We start from the raw sequence: 18,321 nt of genomic DNA on the forward strand, positions 1-18,321 counted from the left end.
AGATAAGCACTTTAGTTACTTCATTTAATTTCTGTAACAGCCTATAAAGTATTAAGGTTTCCATTTAAAAGTACTGTAAGTACTACTGATGGTAGACTTTAGTCTTTTAATCATAAAGTAAATAAATCAAAATTTAATAAAGCAATATTTGGTTCATGCTTTTATATCAAGAAAACAAATTTATTTATTTTTTTTTTTTTATTTTTAGATGTATTTATTTATTTATACAAGAACTGGGTACAGTCAGAAGCGCGGGAGGGTGAGGGAGCTCACCAGAGCCAGAGCGGGGAGCAGAACAGGCAGACTGAGGTACACTGCTGAGGGAGCAGCGGGCGGCAGGGGAGGTCTGCACGCCATGTGGGACCCTCCTCCAGTGGCCGGGGAGCAGCCGGGAATCGAACCAGCACTGCAGAGGCTGCGGGCAGCCTCGCAACCCAGCGCTCAGCCGCTGCGCCACCGGGAGGCCAAGAAAACAAATTTAAAGGCAAAATCAGAAGGTAACAGATCTGTTTAAAAAGCAACAGGAATATAGTTATTTCCATGTAATAAAGGGTCCTGGGGCAATGGGTCAGGGATAGTATTAAAATACGAGGAAAGCCATGGATCCTCTCTCCACAGAGAAAAGAATAAAACCACTTACACCTTTAAAATGAATGAATCTATAAATACTTCTAATGTCCATTATGAAGTCACAGAGGACTACGTACTACTACTATTAATTCTAAACATACTATCATAGTAAGTGTTTCATTCTGAAAAGGGCTGGTTTCATATCACCGGTGTGAAATCTGAAGTAAGGAAAAAAATTAATTCTTAAAGTAGTAAATGAACAAATACACTAGATACAAGTTATCACCTTTAAGGAAGACATTAAAACCAGACTGTATAATTTCTAAATTTAATCAATTGTGAATACAGAATTAAAATATAAGTAATGGTAATCTTCATCATATGTACTCTCTCTAGAAATAAGTTAAAGTCTATTACATTTCTAAGCCTCACCTATCATGTTATTTTAAAAAACAATAAACTATGGTACTTGATGATAGATATTACATATTAGATATTATAATTAAATTATAATCCAAAGTCTTTTTGATCAATAATTATCAAAGAGCTTACCATTGGGGGGGTCTCGTCTTTTCTCTGTTAGAAAACAAATTCAAAGAAATATTGTTAGATATATATAATACAGTGACCAACATAAAAATTAATTCACTTAAACTATCTAATTTCTAAGTTTATGGTCAGGTGGTTACAGAAGGTTTCTCTGAGAAACTGACATCTGAACAGATACCTGAAAAAAATGAGAGAGAACAACGTATTCAAAGGTTCCACGGAGAAAACTGAAGGGCCATCATGAAGACTAGACTGGACTGAGTTAAAGGCAGAGCAGAAGGAGGTAAGTCAGGAGAACCAGGAACTGGGTCATACAGAGTTCCACAAGCAGTATTTAAGCAATACAGATTGCAGTCCATACATAACAGGAAGTTCTTAAAGAGTTCTGAATAGGGCAAGTGATATGATCTGAATGAACTACATTCTGAAAGTTAATTCCAGCTTCTATGCGGGAAAGCAACAGCAGGGTGCACAGAGTGCATAAGGGAGACAGGGAGTTAGTGTAGTTCAGACAGTAGCCTGATTAGGGCAGTAGCAGCAGAGCTGGCAAGAAATAGATTAAGGACATGTTTTTGAAGGCAGAGACAATGGGACTCACTAAGAGAACTTTTGAGGGACCACAGTGAGCCGAAGTATCAAGGTGGAACTGAGGTGGGAAGTATCAAGGCCTTTCACTGAGGTGGGAAGAACAAGTAGAGAACAGTATGACTAGGGTTAGGGAACATGGATCAAGTATTCTGCTCAGGTAGATTAAGTTTGAAAGCAATTTTGATATTGGATGGGAGTAAACAGTTTGACAATCAGGGAGAAGTCAGTAGCAGAGACAAGAAAGTTTTAGGAGAAATCACAGCTACAGAACCAAATGAAAGCACAAAGGCAGAAAGGTAATGAGAATACCCACAGACATCTGAGAAAAGGGACACACCAAAAAGTCTTAACCATTTAGCTTGAGTAAAATCTGGAAAATTTCTACCAATTCATTGCATTCATGCTCTTACATATAGTTTTGGGTTTGAGAATATTCAACAATTATTGAAGAATTTTAAAAAAGTGTTACTTGGGGCCTCCCTGGTGGCGCAAGGGGTTAAGTGTCTGCACTTTGAAGTTATCTGCAAATACTGCAGCACGAGTTCAATCGCTGGTCAGGGAGGTGACCCACACAGTGCAGCAGACCTCTCCTGTATCTCCTGCTGCTCCCCTCAGCAGTGTTATTTCAGTAGATCCACCGGTTCCGCTCCCCACTCTGTCTCTGGTGAATCCTCTCACCCCCACCCTCCATACACCTCTGACCTATATACCCCATTTCTTGCATGCATAAATCTTTAAAAACAAGTGTTACTTTCACAGATTTTCTAATACAAAAATTTCTAAAACTGTAAGAAAAATACCCATAAATGATTATATAGTAATTGGTTATAAAATTATGAACTAAAATTAATAACATTTGATTGGGGGATGTTAAAAATCCTGACAATGAGACGTGTAAATGGATCACTCCATCTGGTGGTCTAATAAAGTAACTTTCTAAACATCTGAGATATCTAAGTCCTACCCATGTCAATCTCCAAGGTGACATTATCTCTGCCTCCAGAGAGGAAATACTTCCTAAACTGTTGATGGTACAGATAGAGAAATGATATTGAGATAAATGTAAAGCTCAGAGTACAAGTTCTAAAAAGTATTTATGAAATATGATACCCTCTTGCCTTGACGACCATACAGGTGAAAAAATGAAGGGTCTGACTGAACAAAAAATAGAGCAAACAGTATAAAGTACTTGCTACAAACATTTGCAGAACAATGTTTAATCAAATCAAGGAATGTTTTAGTACCTCATTACTAGTCAGACTATTTTTGGAGTATAGTATTAAAAAATCTAGAACTCACATTTAAATTCTGGACCATTTCCTTAAATCTGAACCATTTGAAAAAGATGTAAAAATCTGCAGCAGAATGAGTCTAATATTCAGACTAATGAGGGCAGAAACTATATTATGTGAAGAAAAGAAACTAGTACTGATCAGCATAAAGAGGTGGAAGTATAAGAAGGACAAGATGGACTACTTTCAAGATTAAGTGGCTGTTGGGAGAAAAAGAAAAGAGACTAATTATTTGTTACTCCCCAAATTGGACCCCGTGCATCTCAGTTAAAGAGAGGCAAGGCTGGAGATTGACTAAGTATATAAGGTCATCCAAGGATGAATCAACTGCCTCTCTAGCTTTGTGATCCTTCTGCTTTCAAACACTTTATCTAAAAGCCTAGGAACTACATAATACAGAATTCTTTTACTAAGTCAAAGACTTAGTACCAATTTAAATGATGTACCAATTTCAAAGTCAATCATTCTATATTTTAAAAAGATTTTTAAAATTCTTTAATACTGAAAATATCACATATTATGATGAGAAGGAGCCCCAGAGAGCCTCTGGCCTAGCACTGTAACATGTCACTGGAACTGGAACTGAACAGTAAATCACTCTATAGCACCAATCTTTTCCTAGCATGGGGTCAAGTGGCAAATTCTAAAGAAGCTAACAAACGATAATGAGACCTCTAATAATTCTCCTATTCACTCATTATGAATAGGCTATAATAAGATGGCAATATTGAGGCAACAACTTTGTTCATTTTATTTTCATTTTTACCCACTACCCTCTTGGAAATCCATAAAATATAGATACATAAAATGAAAAAAACGCTTTTACATTCCTGTTTTCCAGATTCAGTGTCTTCCTTTTACAGAACTTATTCCTGCTATTGGAAAAGCACATTCTTGAGTACTGCGATCTCCAAAATTGGGTAACAAGTAGTCCTGGATGTACAGAAAGACTTTTTCAAGGAGTGAAAACTAGCGCATGGCTAGTTTTAAGGGTATCTATTTGCAACTCTCAGCTCCCATATATTATTTTTCCTAAAATTATTCTGCTTAAGATGATTTTGGAGCGGTCCACCTTTCTTAAGTACCCTTCCCTCCATTTCACAAGAGAAAAGTTTGGTATACTGTTGCCAAATGGTTCTATACCAGTGAATTTAAAGCTCTATACTACTCTGTATCATCTTTGTAACACATTAAGTTTCTCAAGGTTTTACCACACTGGGGATAAAATAGAGACAAAGCCTGTTTACAAATCTTATTTGCGACTTCCTTTGCTTCTAGACTTGCTTAAACTTCTGTTCCCAAAGTACATTAAGAATCATAAATTATGAATAATGCCATTAAAATGCAAATTTAAAAGTTAATATAAATGGAATGTTATAGGAATGAGTTCTTCAGTAAATCTGAAAAAGTTAGTTCTCAATAAAAATATTTCTTTTAAGGTATTCTTAGCAACCTGTTGTTGTAGAGGGTGAGAAAGTAAACATTTTAGGCACTGTGTGCCATACAGTCTTTGCCATAACCATGCAACTATATTGTGGATTTAAGCAGCACAAACGATATATAAAGCAACAAGCATAGCTATATTAAAAAAAAAAATTTACGATAGTCTAGATTTGTCCCATAGTTTTTGACAGCAACTGTTTAAAGAAATTTTAAAAAAAGTTTACCAGATTTCCTTTGTCGCCGACCCAACAAGTCTGTGACTGCTTTTCGGAATTTTTTTGCTTCTTCTTCATTGGCAAAATTAAAAGCAACTTGACAAGTCTGAAATATTTTCATCAAGAAGGTAAATAAAAATACACAAGTTTACAAAGAACTGATTTTATGATATGAATAACTTAAGGCAAAAAGCATGAAGAATGTTAAGATAAAAGATGACTATTAGAAAGGTTACCTATCACAGTACATAATGAACTATTAATCTGAATACTTTATCTTCAACAGAAAAACAAAACAATAAATTAAATTTGGTCCCTCACTTGAAATGTACAAGTAATTTCAACTAGAAAAGACAAAAACTGGAAGAGTTGGTGAAAGACAGGTTAACTTTACTAGTTTATGTTTTTTTAACTCACTACAAGAATTTAATTATTACTTTAATTCAGGTAAGCTTTTTAAAATGTGAAAACATACTGACTGTATTTGTTATTGCTATAATTAATGTTATTGTTACGATTAATTACATTTGTATCCTATCAAGAAAAATATGAAAAAAAAAAAAAAAAAAACAGAGCAAGATAATTCTCAAAAACATAGATATATCATCTAACCCAACCTTTTGGTTTCATTTTAGGAAGTTGCAAATATGAAAACAAAGGAAACTAAAATCACCCATAATCTTCAATTAGTCAAATCCCTATGAATACATGGTATAGAACACCTCCTCACATTTTCCCATTCTTCTCCGCCCCCCATTCTTCATTTCTTATTATATTTCAACACTCTTTCTAGGTCATGAAAGACCTAGAATATTGTTTCACAGAATAATTTGAATGGTAATATAGTATTTAGTACTTAAAAGTCATCACGGATTAGTGAATAAATAAGATTTATATTTTCAATCAAAATCAACAAAAAACTATGAACCAGAGACACTTTTTGTGGGGTGGGGGACGGGAGGGGAGGGATTGGGGTCAGAATGGGGCATTTGCAATTGTATGGGGGAATATAAAAATAAAATTTATTATTTAAATTTAAAAAAAAAAAAAAAAGATTTATATTTTCAGAGTAAAAACTAAAGCTCACAGAGGTTAAAATACTTGCCCAAAGTAACAAGAGAGGTTAAACTATCTTTCCAGAGAATGGATGAAAAAATAAACCTCTTTTCTACCTAACAAATTATATTGACAGCACTCTTTAATAGCTTTTTACTTTGACCCTTAAAATAGTAAAACATTAGCCATTTCTGCCTATTTAGCTACCACAGCTATGAAAAAGCTTTTTAGAAGTAAAATACTTCTTTGTATTTTAAATAATATTTATATGAAAAGTTTACAAATGCTTTCTATAAGTGTAAAAGCAATTATATTAAACAGAACAATATAGAAAAATGTGACTTACATCTCCAGCAAAGGTATGAAAATATCCTCTAGGACTATTATATACAAAGTTATTGTATAGCTCTTGTTCCCATAATAGTTTCCCATCCTAGACAAAAGTTAAAAGAAGAATTACCAAAAAGATCATCTATAGGAATAAAACAAAGCGGATAACTTGTATTAACTGCTTAAATTAGTAATAGCTTTTACATACACATACACAACATATTTGTATCTGTAGTAACATCAATTTAATCAGTAAATTCTTATTAACAAAGCAATAAATACTGGGAGCAATAAATATTTATCCCAATAAATACTGGGATAGTGTTTCTTTCATAAAAACTACATATCAAATGAGTTTTCAGTATGCTAAAATATAATCTCATTAGTCAAGAATTCCCAAATACAATTACCTGGTCAAATTCCTATCTAGAAAAATTACTAGGTCATAGTGTTAGCTAGAAGGAGGCTACTTTTGTATATGCACTGATTACTATTGGACAGCTCCATCAGCAGTATCTGACTGTGTGCTATCAAATATTACAGGTACACTTCATATTCTTTTCCTCAATTCTGTAAATGCTGGGAGGGAAAAAATATGCCTGTTCAATACTGCTTATTAAGGCTCATTGAATTTCTAACTTTTGCAGAGTGGCTTCAATAAACACTGGAATAAGTAGTACCAAATCATGTGCAGAAAGAGACGGATGATTAAAGTGCACCAAGGTTAAAACGATGGTTAAAACGAGCCAGGGATGACTGTCGTCATAAAAGAAATATAATTAACCTTAGCACCAAAGGAGGCTAATTACATGTATTCAGCACTGGCTATCCACAATTAGAAATAAGTGGTTAAAGAATTATAATCATTGCCCTATTCTAAAATGCAAGGTTCAACCACAATTTAAAAATATTTAAAATACATTGTTCACACATACATCATGATCACCACAATAGAATTCCTTTCTTCTCACAGAGTTATATATATATATATTCCTTTTCTAAAGAGTGCTTATAATGGGAGATGAGAACTATTTCAAAAGGTTTACGGGTTTCTTTCCAATTATGTAAATGTTCCTTGTTCTCCTGAATCACCACCATAGTAAGCCTCTATTATTATTAACAGGAGTATGCACCATCTCTCATCTCTCCCAGTTGTGCAGGGAGTGGATATTAAGAAGCACTCATTTACAAAGTCTAGCAACTCAAATCTCAATTAATTTTAGGGACAAACTGCAACAAATTCAGATGATCGATCCCATTTTACAAATAGATAAGCCAAGGCTCAGAGGAAGTAAAACAATTTGACTACAAACTATCTGACCACAAGTATTCTCCAGGAGTTCTAAGTCATTTTTGGCTTTTTGTAACTATAATCCCATTATACTTTTGCCATATATAAGCAAGGAGGCTTACCGATGAAACCGGTTTTAAAAGATAAACTGAGACTTCATCTCAGCAAAAACATAACCACTTTTACAGCAACAACAAGAGAGGAATACATGACAAAGAAAGAGTACCCAATCTAGGACAATGTGGACTTATATTTGAGAGTAAAGGATTCCAAGCTATGAAAATCTGAAAATAACTACATTGAGAAACAACATAAGAAGAAAGAAAAGCAGATTACAGGTATCGCATAATGCTTTAAACCTGGGCTGAAGTAAATCAATAACTGTACATGCTAAAATATACTTTGTAGTAGTTCCCTGAGAGGACGTTGTATGGACAGGATGGAATAAAAGAGCATCAAGAGTAAAGGAGAGAATGTCAGGAAAGCCAAAGACCCAAAGGCATAAAAACAAACAAACAAATAATAAAAAATCTCCATTAATGTGTGATGGCAGTAAAAAGATAAAAATAACAAACAATTCACATTCTGGCTTCGGAACTGATGTAATTTGGTCACAACATCCATGTTCCCATACCTAAAATCAAGCTTCACTCGCCTAATATTAAGTATAATTTAAGTATTACATACAGCATAGGCAAATCTACATGTAATTATAATTGAGGCAGAAAAATGATTCATTTTTGAAATGAATCAAGCAAAACTTACCTTGATATCAAATATTCTTAAAAAATAAGATCTCTGTGGATTGTCCTTAACAAGACAAGCAACACCACTACACTTCTTTGACCACATACAGTTCCGATCCGCGGCATATAACTGCACCACTGCTGAAGACATAGTCTGCAAAATGTAAAATGTAAACCCATTAGGTTCAAAATAATGCTCAAGTGACCACAGTCCTGCTGACATCTTGCCTATAACTTCATAAGAGAGATGGCATCAGAAGCACTTAGTAAAGCTGCTCCTGAATTCCCGTTCCACAGAAACAAGGAAATAATAAGCATTTGCTGCTATTCTAAGCCACAACTTAAAATACAAGCCACAACCCATTTAATTTTTATTAGTATTATAACCTTATTTTCCATGAAAAATCTAAGGTTAAAGAGGATAATCTAATATCACACAACTAAGCAGCACAGCTGAAATTTTAATACAGGCAATCTGTTATTTCTGGTCTTGTATTCTAACTCTCAGGTAGTATGGTTTCCCAACAAACTGAATATTTAAGCAATGAAGTAGTAGTAGTAGTAAAGGCTGATTTCAATATGGCGTAAGCCACTTTAGTAGAAATGAAGTCAACTGAAAAGCAAGACTGGGTTACTAGTGATAGTGATGGACCCTTTAAACATGTAATTCGGGAAGATGAAGTCTAGCATTCCTTTATGAGATATGTCAAAGCAGAGGAGGAAAAAAAGTTGGTGACTTGCATATGGCCACACAGCTTGAAAGTTATACTGACTATTTTAAAAACGAGTTGAGCAATGATTGTCCCATTTTTCCCAAAGGATATATACCAAGCTAGTACTCTCTTAAGTGCATAGGTGAGATCCTTCAAGCATTAAGGCTTTCCAGTATACCTGGACACCACCTCCCTGAAGACTGTATCGTGAAACAATGGACACTTGCATTAAATTCTAAATTGAGTTTCTTTAATATTATAGTCTAGAATGTAACTAACTAATCTAGTTTCTGTAAAAATGACAAACACATATTGGGATAGCATTTACAAATCCTCTGAAGGTAATAATCTTGTTTTCTAATTCCAGTAATCTCATTCTTAAGCTAGACACTGAAGGAAATAATAAAAAATAAAACAAAGTTGTTAATATAAATATAAAAAACAGAAATATATAACATATATACTAATTATGTTTTTTAATTATAGATTTTAAAAGAATTTAAATGATCAAGTAATTATGGTTTATCAGTTTAGTGACTACCAAACATTATTTGAAAATAGCTTACAGCGAGATTGCAAGATATTGCCTGGGGAATGTCCTCCTTCCATGAGGATTCCAAAAACTATTTTATATATATGAGTCTTTTAATAATAAAGCCCAAATGTAAGATCAGTGTACTATGGGGGATCAAAATTTCATAAAGAATTTCCCAGATAACAGTGCACCATGCTATGTTTTTTAACTTTGCAGACCAAACTCATCTTTAAATTCCACGGACCATCATGAACAAGCCACAAAAGAACAGGAGAATTTCCACAAGAGCCATTAAAAAAATTAACAATATCACTTTGAAACTAACACGATGAGTTTAAAAAGGAGATTGAATAATGTGGATAATGCCTTCTGCCTGCTAAAAACATATCTGTGTTCTTCTTCAAGTATACAATCTCAACATTATAGCTCCTTAACCCCAAGTCCTTAAAACTTCAGAAGAATTGATTTTGTATATGTCATCCAAAGGTATTAAAGACCAAGTTGAAATAAAAATCAGGTAAGAAAATTCATTTTCTAAGGAAAATTCATTTAAGTTATGGCACTTTTAATATGGTGCTCTAAAAATGCATTCATTTCTAAAAGAAAAAGTGATCAGAAAACTAGATACCAAGGAAATGATCTCAAAATTCCCTTTCTTTACTTTTTAACCAGAAAACACAAATAGCTAACAAAAGGGAAAAAAGTGTGTTATTAGAATCTGATATTCCATTATGGAAATCCCCTTGCCAAGGATCAAGTATTAACATTGGGAAGCATTGCCTGAATGTATATGTGAACTTAAAAAAAAAATGATTAAAAAAAACACTTAAAATCCACATACAACATTGACATAAATTTAAAAGGAATTCTTAAAATGCACGCCTAAGAAATAAAAATCTATGAAATAGTTCTATAATATTCCACACAAACATAGCTGGCACTATAAACCTATTTTAAAGAAATTTATAAAATTTTAATACTAAAGAATCCAAGTAAGCATAAGCGATTTTCTGTGGCTGGATTTTCAAAATTCTACTACAGTCTTATCAATCTAAATATGTCCATTTTATTGGCAAAATCTGAAAATAATATACTTTGGTACCTTATAGTCTTTTCTGAATTTAGAATTCAGAAAAGAGTATACACTAACATTTAATATATAAAAACAGTGACTATCCCTTAAACCCTAGACTGACAGTGGCTTAATTAAGTTTTTTAAAAACATTCCTTCCATTCCTTTAAAGTAATTACAGCTAATCAACACCATTACTTCTTGTCTTTCATAATCAAGAAGATATTATTGAAAAACAACCAAAGAACAAGAGCTTAGGAAAGGAAACCTATCCCTTATTACTCATAATATTAGGGGTAAAAATCTGTAAACTCTAAGAGGAAAAAGTACTGTATCAACTTTTTCAGAAACAGAGCCCGTCTTATGCATTCTGGTGTTTCAGTATTGAGTTACCGCAGTAACACATTCATGCTCAGAACTTCCAAGGGCAGAAATAAGATGGAGGATGAATTCTAGGATGTGGATCCTTCCCACTGTCCTTTAGTAGAGCACTGCTCTCTTTCCTGGGTTGACTGTGCAATAGACAAGTAGTATTTCTCTGATTCCCTAGGTCGAAATGACTATTTTTTTCTTTGTCTTTTAAGTACCTTTTTGTGTGTGTTGTATAAATCTTGTTACATCAAAAATCTCATTCTGAGAGTAATTTTTTTTTAATTTACTACCCACCAAGTAAATAGACTAATTCCCTCAAGCTTAACAGTTTTGCAAGTCTGTGTTCTCATTTCACGTACACTTAGCCCCATGAAAGCAAGTTATTTGTGAAATCAAAAACTACAGTCTGATTTCTGTGACAGTATTATAATGACTAGGAGAAAGCCTTCAAATTAGGATACATACCATGAAGTATATTTAGGGGTATCATACCAGAAGCTCTAAAGTAACTCAGGAAAAATTAATATTATATATGTGTGTATACATATATACATAACACATATACATATATATATGAAAAAAGCAGGGAAACACGGTAAAATATTATAAACATCTGACAACTCTGGATAGGATATATAGGAACCTGTATATATCTGCAACTTTACTGTAAGTATGGCAATAGTATAAAATAGAAAAACTTATAAAGCACAAATGATTCAGAAAAACGTGAGCTCTTATTAGTCCCTTTCCACAGTGATGACAGTATTGGGAAGGTAGTTCTCTTCTCAGTATCATCACGACTTCCACATATGTTAGCTACCATCACACTGACCCAAATTAAGAAAACTGCCACGGTCTTCTGGTTCCCCCTATTCTTACACCAACTCTGTTAAAAGGAACTTCATACTGAGTAAGACTTAACTCTCAAACATCCAACACTTCTATAGCTTAATTCCTTCCACGTTTTCAAAATAGAGAACAAAAATTTTAAGTCAGGAAAACAGATGCTTTTTTTGGTATAGAACCAATTAATAACAGGGACAAGACTGGAAAATACCAGGACTTGAAGATTCTAGCTTGACAATCAACTGCCTACAAATACAAGATGAGTTAAGACTGAATAATTATCTATAATGACTATTATTTTAATTATATAAGTACACAATGATGTTAAAGAAAACAAATTTGAAAGGTTTATCTTTAATAAATATTCAAAATAAACTGAGTGTGGAAAAATATATAGCTGAGTCTTTTTTATAATCACAATGACTTACATTAATAATCAAAGCACTCCAGGGTGTGTGTGTGTGTGTGTGTGTGTGTGTGTGTGTGTGTGTGTGTGAGAGAGAGAGAGAGAGAGAGAGAGAACACATTTCACTATTTCTTTTAAAAAGATTGATTGATTGATTTAGTTAGTTAGTTTGTTTATGCAAGCACTGGGTACAGTCAGAAGCACGGGAGGGTGAGAGAATTCACAAGAGCCAGAGCGGGAGCAGAGCAGGCAGAAGGACCAAAGTACACTGCTGAGGGGAGCAGCAGGCGGCAGGAGAGGTCTGCCCAGGTGGGACCCTCCTCCGGTGGCTGGGGAGCAACTGGGGATCGAACCGGCGCTGCAGAGGCTGCGGGCAGCTTCGCAACGCAGCGCTCAACCGCTGCGCCACTGGGGAGGCCCACATTTCACTATATTTCTAAAATCAATCCTGGGAAAACGCATCCCAAGTTTTCTTATTACATAAAAAGTTAGCTTTAAAAATGTCCCTAGATACTCTGAGGTAATCTAACGAAATGCCACATTATGATCCTGAATTTTGCCATGAAAAATTATAAAAGGAATTACATATTAAGAAAAAGATACAAGAATTTTCTTGAATTCTTGCAATTAATTATATAACAATCTCAAGAAGCAATTTTACAGAAAACCTAAAAAACCCAATACAAGCACCAGCAATTTTTAAAAACAGAGACAAGACTCCAGTGTGATGAGTACTAAGTAAAAATCATTCAGGGAAAGAAAATGCAAATAATTCACTCTTGAAAGGAGAGATTTTCATATTGGTAATTTCCACAATGAGAACCAGAATTAGGTAGAAAAAGGTAGATTTTTTAAAAAAGATTTTTTTATTTATGCATACAAGAGCTAGGGTACAGGCCAGAGATGGGGGAGGGGGGGGTGAGAGGATTCACCAGAGATAGAGTAGGGAACAGAACAGGTAGACAGACCGAAATACACAGTCGAGGGGAGCAGCGGGAGAGACAGGAGAGGTCTATCTGGCCATGTGGGTTTCTCTCTGGCTGGCTGGGGATTGAACTCATGCTGCAGAGGCCATGGATTGCTTCATAGTGCGGTGCTTAACCCCTTGCACCACCAGGGAGGCCCAGAAAAAGGTAGATATTAAAAAAGACTGCATCAAGGACACAATACTCCACAAGAAAGAGTTAATTTTTAAAAAAACAAAACTGGAAGAGAAGGAGGGAAAAAGCAGTAAGACACAAACAGAAATCCAAAAGCGAAGAAAAATGGAGCTGGATTAAAACTGCTGTCTCAGGGGCTGAGCACAAGCAATCTTCTAGGTCTTAGTAGTTACTTAAGAAAACTACCGTGTCATGCATATTCATCTGCCAAATGTTTATTGAGTGCCTTCCATGTGACATAGATAAAGTGGGGTTGGAGGGGAATGAAAGTGGGGTCGAATACAAAAATGACTTAGAAACACACGGGCCTCATGAAATGTGTCCTAATGGCCAGACATTAAATTATCACAAATGTTATACAGGAAAATCCAGTATGCAAGGAAAATGTAAAACCCGCCTAGTTTGGGAATGCTCCCCTCGGTGACACTGTACCTAAAGAATGAAAAGGGATGACTCAGGTGAGCATGGGAGTAGGTATGGAGGAAAGAAAATTCTAGGTAGACATATCAACAAAAACCCACACAGGAAAGTGCTAGGGAAGTTTTAGGAATCTGTGGGGTATAGAATAAGAAAGAAAATAGTGGTAATGAAAGAAGTTACAGATATAATATTAAAGTAACATCAAACATGGCCCAACTCTATGGTTTAGAGAGAGAGTCCTATACAGTTTGAAAAAGTTGACAGGAAATGTGTATATTATTATAAAGCACAAATGATTCATAAAAATGCGAGCTCTTATTAGTCCCTTTCCACAGTATATTATTCCTGTAATGGAATGCCTGATGGATGCTGTAATTCCTGTAATGGATGCTGATGCCTCTTAGCATCCCAGTTCTTATAATACTCTCCTCCCCCCAAAGACCTTAGGTTTGTCTACATTACTTGTTTTAACCAAAGGGACCTCAGCAAGTAGAAGCAGAAGCTTGAAATGCACTTGCACGTAGTGGCTTGCCCTCTTGGAATTACTGCTCTAAGACCATTGGTGAAAGACCACATGGAGAGCAGGGCCCCAGTAGGCCAATGTGTCCTTAATGAGTCCAGTTTCCATGACACATGCCAGCTACAAGCACTGCACGCATGAGCTTGGGTGACAGGAGCAAACCGACTACCCAGTCATTCCACAGAATCACAAGTAAGTTGATAGTGCTTTCAATTATAAAATTCTGAAGTAGTTTGTTCAAACTGATATGTAACAGATGTTGGGGGTTATTTTAATATACTAAAAAATATATAATGACCTACTATAGATGATTTTAGTTCATTCCTCCATTATATACAATATATATATCTGATAGATAATGTGTATATCTACACATACACACACATACTGGAAATTGTTTTTAAAATTATCAGTGAACAAAAAATTTTAACTGAATATCAAAACAATTTTAGAGTCCATTCTCATTACCAACACATTTTCTTTTCTTTTTTGGAACCATTTTAAAGATGACATAATATTCAAAAACTTTACTAAAACTTGTGCTGGGCAACAGGCTAGGGTCACTCTAAACAACTTAAGGGACCAGGTCAATTTACTTGCCAAAGATCTTGTATTGCTGTTCATTTTATATTATACATATACTGGTTATGATACATCTCAATTCCTAACTTATCATAGCGACATGTCAATCTATATGATACTGTGATTAAAATTATAGATCTAGAAAATTGTTAACCATGTGGTACAGACCTATATAGCATTACCTGCAAACAGTCAAAATTATAGCTAAAATTACAAATGGCAATGCTTAGTGTAGTCTTACTTTTCTATCTGAAAGATAATCATATACAGATAAAGATAAGAAGGAGGCCAATCTTGTCACAGACTGGTAATATCTGCAACAGATGAGGACACAGTGTTAAAAGCACAGTACATAGGTATGGCTTGTTCTGTTTTTCCTTTCCCTGTAGCTTAAGTGAAACTGCTAAAAAATGTTTTTTCTTCTCTTTTCTTTTTTGTCTCCTGATCCCTCTGCTTCTTCTCTCTTGCAAGGTCAAATGAATTATGGTAACAACTATAGTTTGGATCTAGATTTTCAATGAATGAGGGTGGAAAGAGGTCCCTTAAGATTCTCACCTCAGCTCACCAAAGTCTGATACTGCCAGCTGACACCCAAGCTACTACTTCCCTGTACAAGTCTGGGATGAGAGGATGTAAAGGTAGGTGCTTTGATCCCTGATGGGATCTGGATATTCCTGAATGTTAAGAGAAAATGCCATCTATCATTTCATTGGGATTTTGCCCAATCCCATCTAAATGACCCTCTAAGAACTATATATTCTTAATAAAAACTTATTCTTCTGATCGCATTTGGTTCAGGTTTCTTACCTCACTTGGGGGGAGAGGAAGAAAAGGCTGGCAGTAGTGGTACTTGTAGAAAATAGAAGACTGCCAGTGAAAGAAAAAAGAGGATCTTTATGAAAAGAAAAATTTCAAACATTTATGTCCTAGGAGCACAGGGAGATTTACCATGGAGTAATTTAAGCTTAAGTTTCAGGGACTCTTCCTTGGAAGAGCACCTCACAGGCCTGAATTGATGCCCTTGGAACATCTGTACGGTAGCAGCAACCCCAGCCTCATGCTGAGGGGGCTCTTCTCTGGTTATCCCTCAAGATGATCTGAGATTTCCATCAAGGATACACTAACTCTGTATTGCCCAACCTCAGCAATAACCTGTCCCTCCTGGACTATATGGCACATCCAGACTCAATCTCAAATCCCAAATGAAAAGGGTCTGAATGAGTGCTGTCCAGTTCCCTGAAGGGAGTAGGAGGAGATGGTATATACTCTGACCAAATTTCATGGACGCTTTGGAGCAGGGCACATGGTCCAGACAATTCAGATTAAAAAGCTGTAGTTTTTCCCATGCAAGAAACACACTCTTAACAAAGTGAAAGAAATCATAGACATGCCATTACCAGTGATTGGTTTTTAAATTTTTCTTTCAGCTTCACAGCTATCCATAAGAAAAAATAAGTAAATTTTGACCAAATACACTTGAGTAGGAATCTTTGGCCTAGGACATAGTTTGCCAAGCTCTGTACAACAAGAAAAATCCTCTCTATAGAAAATATAGGATTTTCATGTAAAGAGGCAATCCGTGAATGTGGCCAAAACAGGTAAAAAACTATTAAGGAGATGTATCAGTCAATTAATAACAACAATACATTATAATAAACTGTCTTCTGGATTTTATGATGTTTATGGCATTTTTTTATTTAATGTGATCTTTTCCATACCAACAACCATTTTTATACTTAATTTTGAAATTTTTCATTTAAAGAGAGTACCTCTAAATTGTATAAGCTTCGGGCAACTAAACCTAGATCAGTCTGACTTGGGGTGAGAAAATGCTACGTCAGTTAGAGCAAAACAATTTTGCTAAAGATAACTGAACTACCTAAGCCAACATATTCCTTTTGCCAAACCAAACTTAATGCAGTACACCTTTTTTTTTTTAACTTACAGTGATCTTACTAATTTAACAATTTAAAAAAAAAAAACAAACACTGAATAGTCAGGTGGGTGGAGGGTGAGCTGTGAGGTCTTTTACAGTTAATCTTCTATTCAATATAAAAATGCTTTCCATAAAATTTTTAATAGATGAATGTTTTGATGTAATGGGGAGCTCACAACTTGAGGGGAAACTATCTTATTGCTGAGCAGCTCAGTTAAAATATTCTTAATGCTGAACTTAAATCTGTTTTCCTAACAATTCCCACACATAAGTATTGTATTCTTAAGTCATTCATTTAAATATCTGTTGTGCATTTGCTATGATAAGCACAATGCTAAGTACTGTAGCTCCAATGATGCAAACCTGGAGATGTGTACTGCCCCCACTAACTACAGCACGCTTATTTCTATGTAGCGGTAAAAACATTTTCACTTCCATAGAGATATGGTCCCAACAACTCTACTTCTCAGTATACCTATTTTTCAGCTAAAATTTATCTTGCTTTTTCCTTATCTGACTTGATTTGTATGTAGAGTCCTTGTTACAGTCTGGTTGTCCCTGATAAAACAGAACAAATGATATTTACAAGTGGTCTTGTCAGAGCAGAATTTTAGAAAAATGATGGGGGAAATAATTTGTTCCCGGGGCCTCCCTGGTGGCGCAGCAGTTGAGCGCTGGGTTGCGAAGCTGCCCGCAGCCTCTGCAGCGGCGGTTCGATCCCCGGCTGCTCCCCGGCCACCGGAGGAGGGTCCCACATGGCGCACAGACCTCTCCTGCTGCCCGCTGCTCCCCTCCGCAGAGTACTTCGGTCCTTCTGCCTGCTCTGCTCCCCGCTCTGGCTCTGGTGAATTCTCTCACCCTCCCGCGCTTCTGACTGTACCCAGTGCTTGTATAAATAAATAAATAAATAAATCTTAAAAAAAAAAAAAAAAAAAAAAAATTTGTTCCCAATGACAAAAAGAATTGTATGTGCCGCCTCATCTCATCTATCACACTATATGCAGAAGACACATGGAACTCTTGTCTTCTCTCACATCTTCCATTTCAATTTTGTATTCCCAAAAATGAAACACCTTTTACCCTTCTTTTACCTGGCTAACTGCTCACTTTTCAAATCTCAGTTCAGAGCATCACCTAGTGGCTAAAAAATAAAATTTAAAATGAAGTAGCCCTGTAAGTAACAATAAAGAGCCTCAAAATGCATATGTGGAAAAAAGCAAAAGGTAAAATGTACATACAAAGTGAATGTAAAAATGAAGGGTACAGTATGCCAACATTTGTCACCACCACACAACAAGAATAAATAATTTCGATTTTCCTAAATATGCATGAAACTGTCTGGAAGGTGAACAGAAAACTAGTAATATCTGTTAGCTGTTCAGGAGTTTTGTGTGTGCACATGTGTTTTATCAGGCAAGGACTAAGGCAAACGTACGACAGGGTGGAAGGTATACATCTCATTTTCCATATTTTTTTATTTTAAATGATGTGATATAGTAACTTTTCAAAAAGTTAAGTATTGATTTGAAAAGTACACCTAAGAGAAAGGGGAAAAAAAATTCATTCAATTCACAATATGGTATAAGTCTGGGAGAAAAAAGATTATCTTTGATTCAGACTGTAGCCCAGGAAGAATTTCCAGTAGCTTTCAGAAGACTTCCCTTTAAAATTTAAAAATG

General features: G+C 35.2%; 1 protein-coding gene and 1 long non-coding RNA gene across 3 annotated transcripts in view; one reads left to right on the top strand and one right to left on the bottom strand.

Annotated features, from left to right (window-relative positions):
- WASL (WASP like actin nucleation promoting factor) overlaps window positions 1-18,321 on the bottom strand; it is a 59,545-nt gene that overhangs the window by 25,805 nt on the left and 15,419 nt on the right. Inside the window, 4 exon segments of the mRNA XM_037512527.2 lie at window positions 1,123-1,146; window positions 4,667-4,763; window positions 6,060-6,146; window positions 8,100-8,234. Of these exon segments, the coding sequence (XP_037368424.1) occupies window positions 1,123-1,146; window positions 4,667-4,763; window positions 6,060-6,146; window positions 8,100-8,234 (343 nt within the window).
- Window positions 724-16,369, top strand: LOC119246229 (uncharacterized). Of its 2 annotated transcripts, XR_005125476.2 has the most exons (5): window positions 724-793; window positions 1,241-1,402; window positions 9,545-9,845; window positions 15,178-15,344; window positions 16,134-16,369. It is a non-coding gene; the product is annotated as an uncharacterized LOC119246229 (long non-coding RNA). The 2 variants fall into 2 exon arrangements; XR_008550844.1 differs by lacking the exons at window positions 15,178-15,344; window positions 16,134-16,369 and adding an exon at window positions 14,963-14,991 and having other exon boundaries at window positions 727-793.

This window comes from Talpa occidentalis, unplaced genomic scaffold (assembly GCF_014898055.3).
Source record: "Talpa occidentalis isolate TD23 unplaced genomic scaffold, MPIMG_talOcc4v2.1, whole genome shotgun sequence".
Taxonomy (NCBI): Eukaryota; Metazoa; Chordata; class Mammalia; order Eulipotyphla; family Talpidae; genus Talpa; species Talpa occidentalis.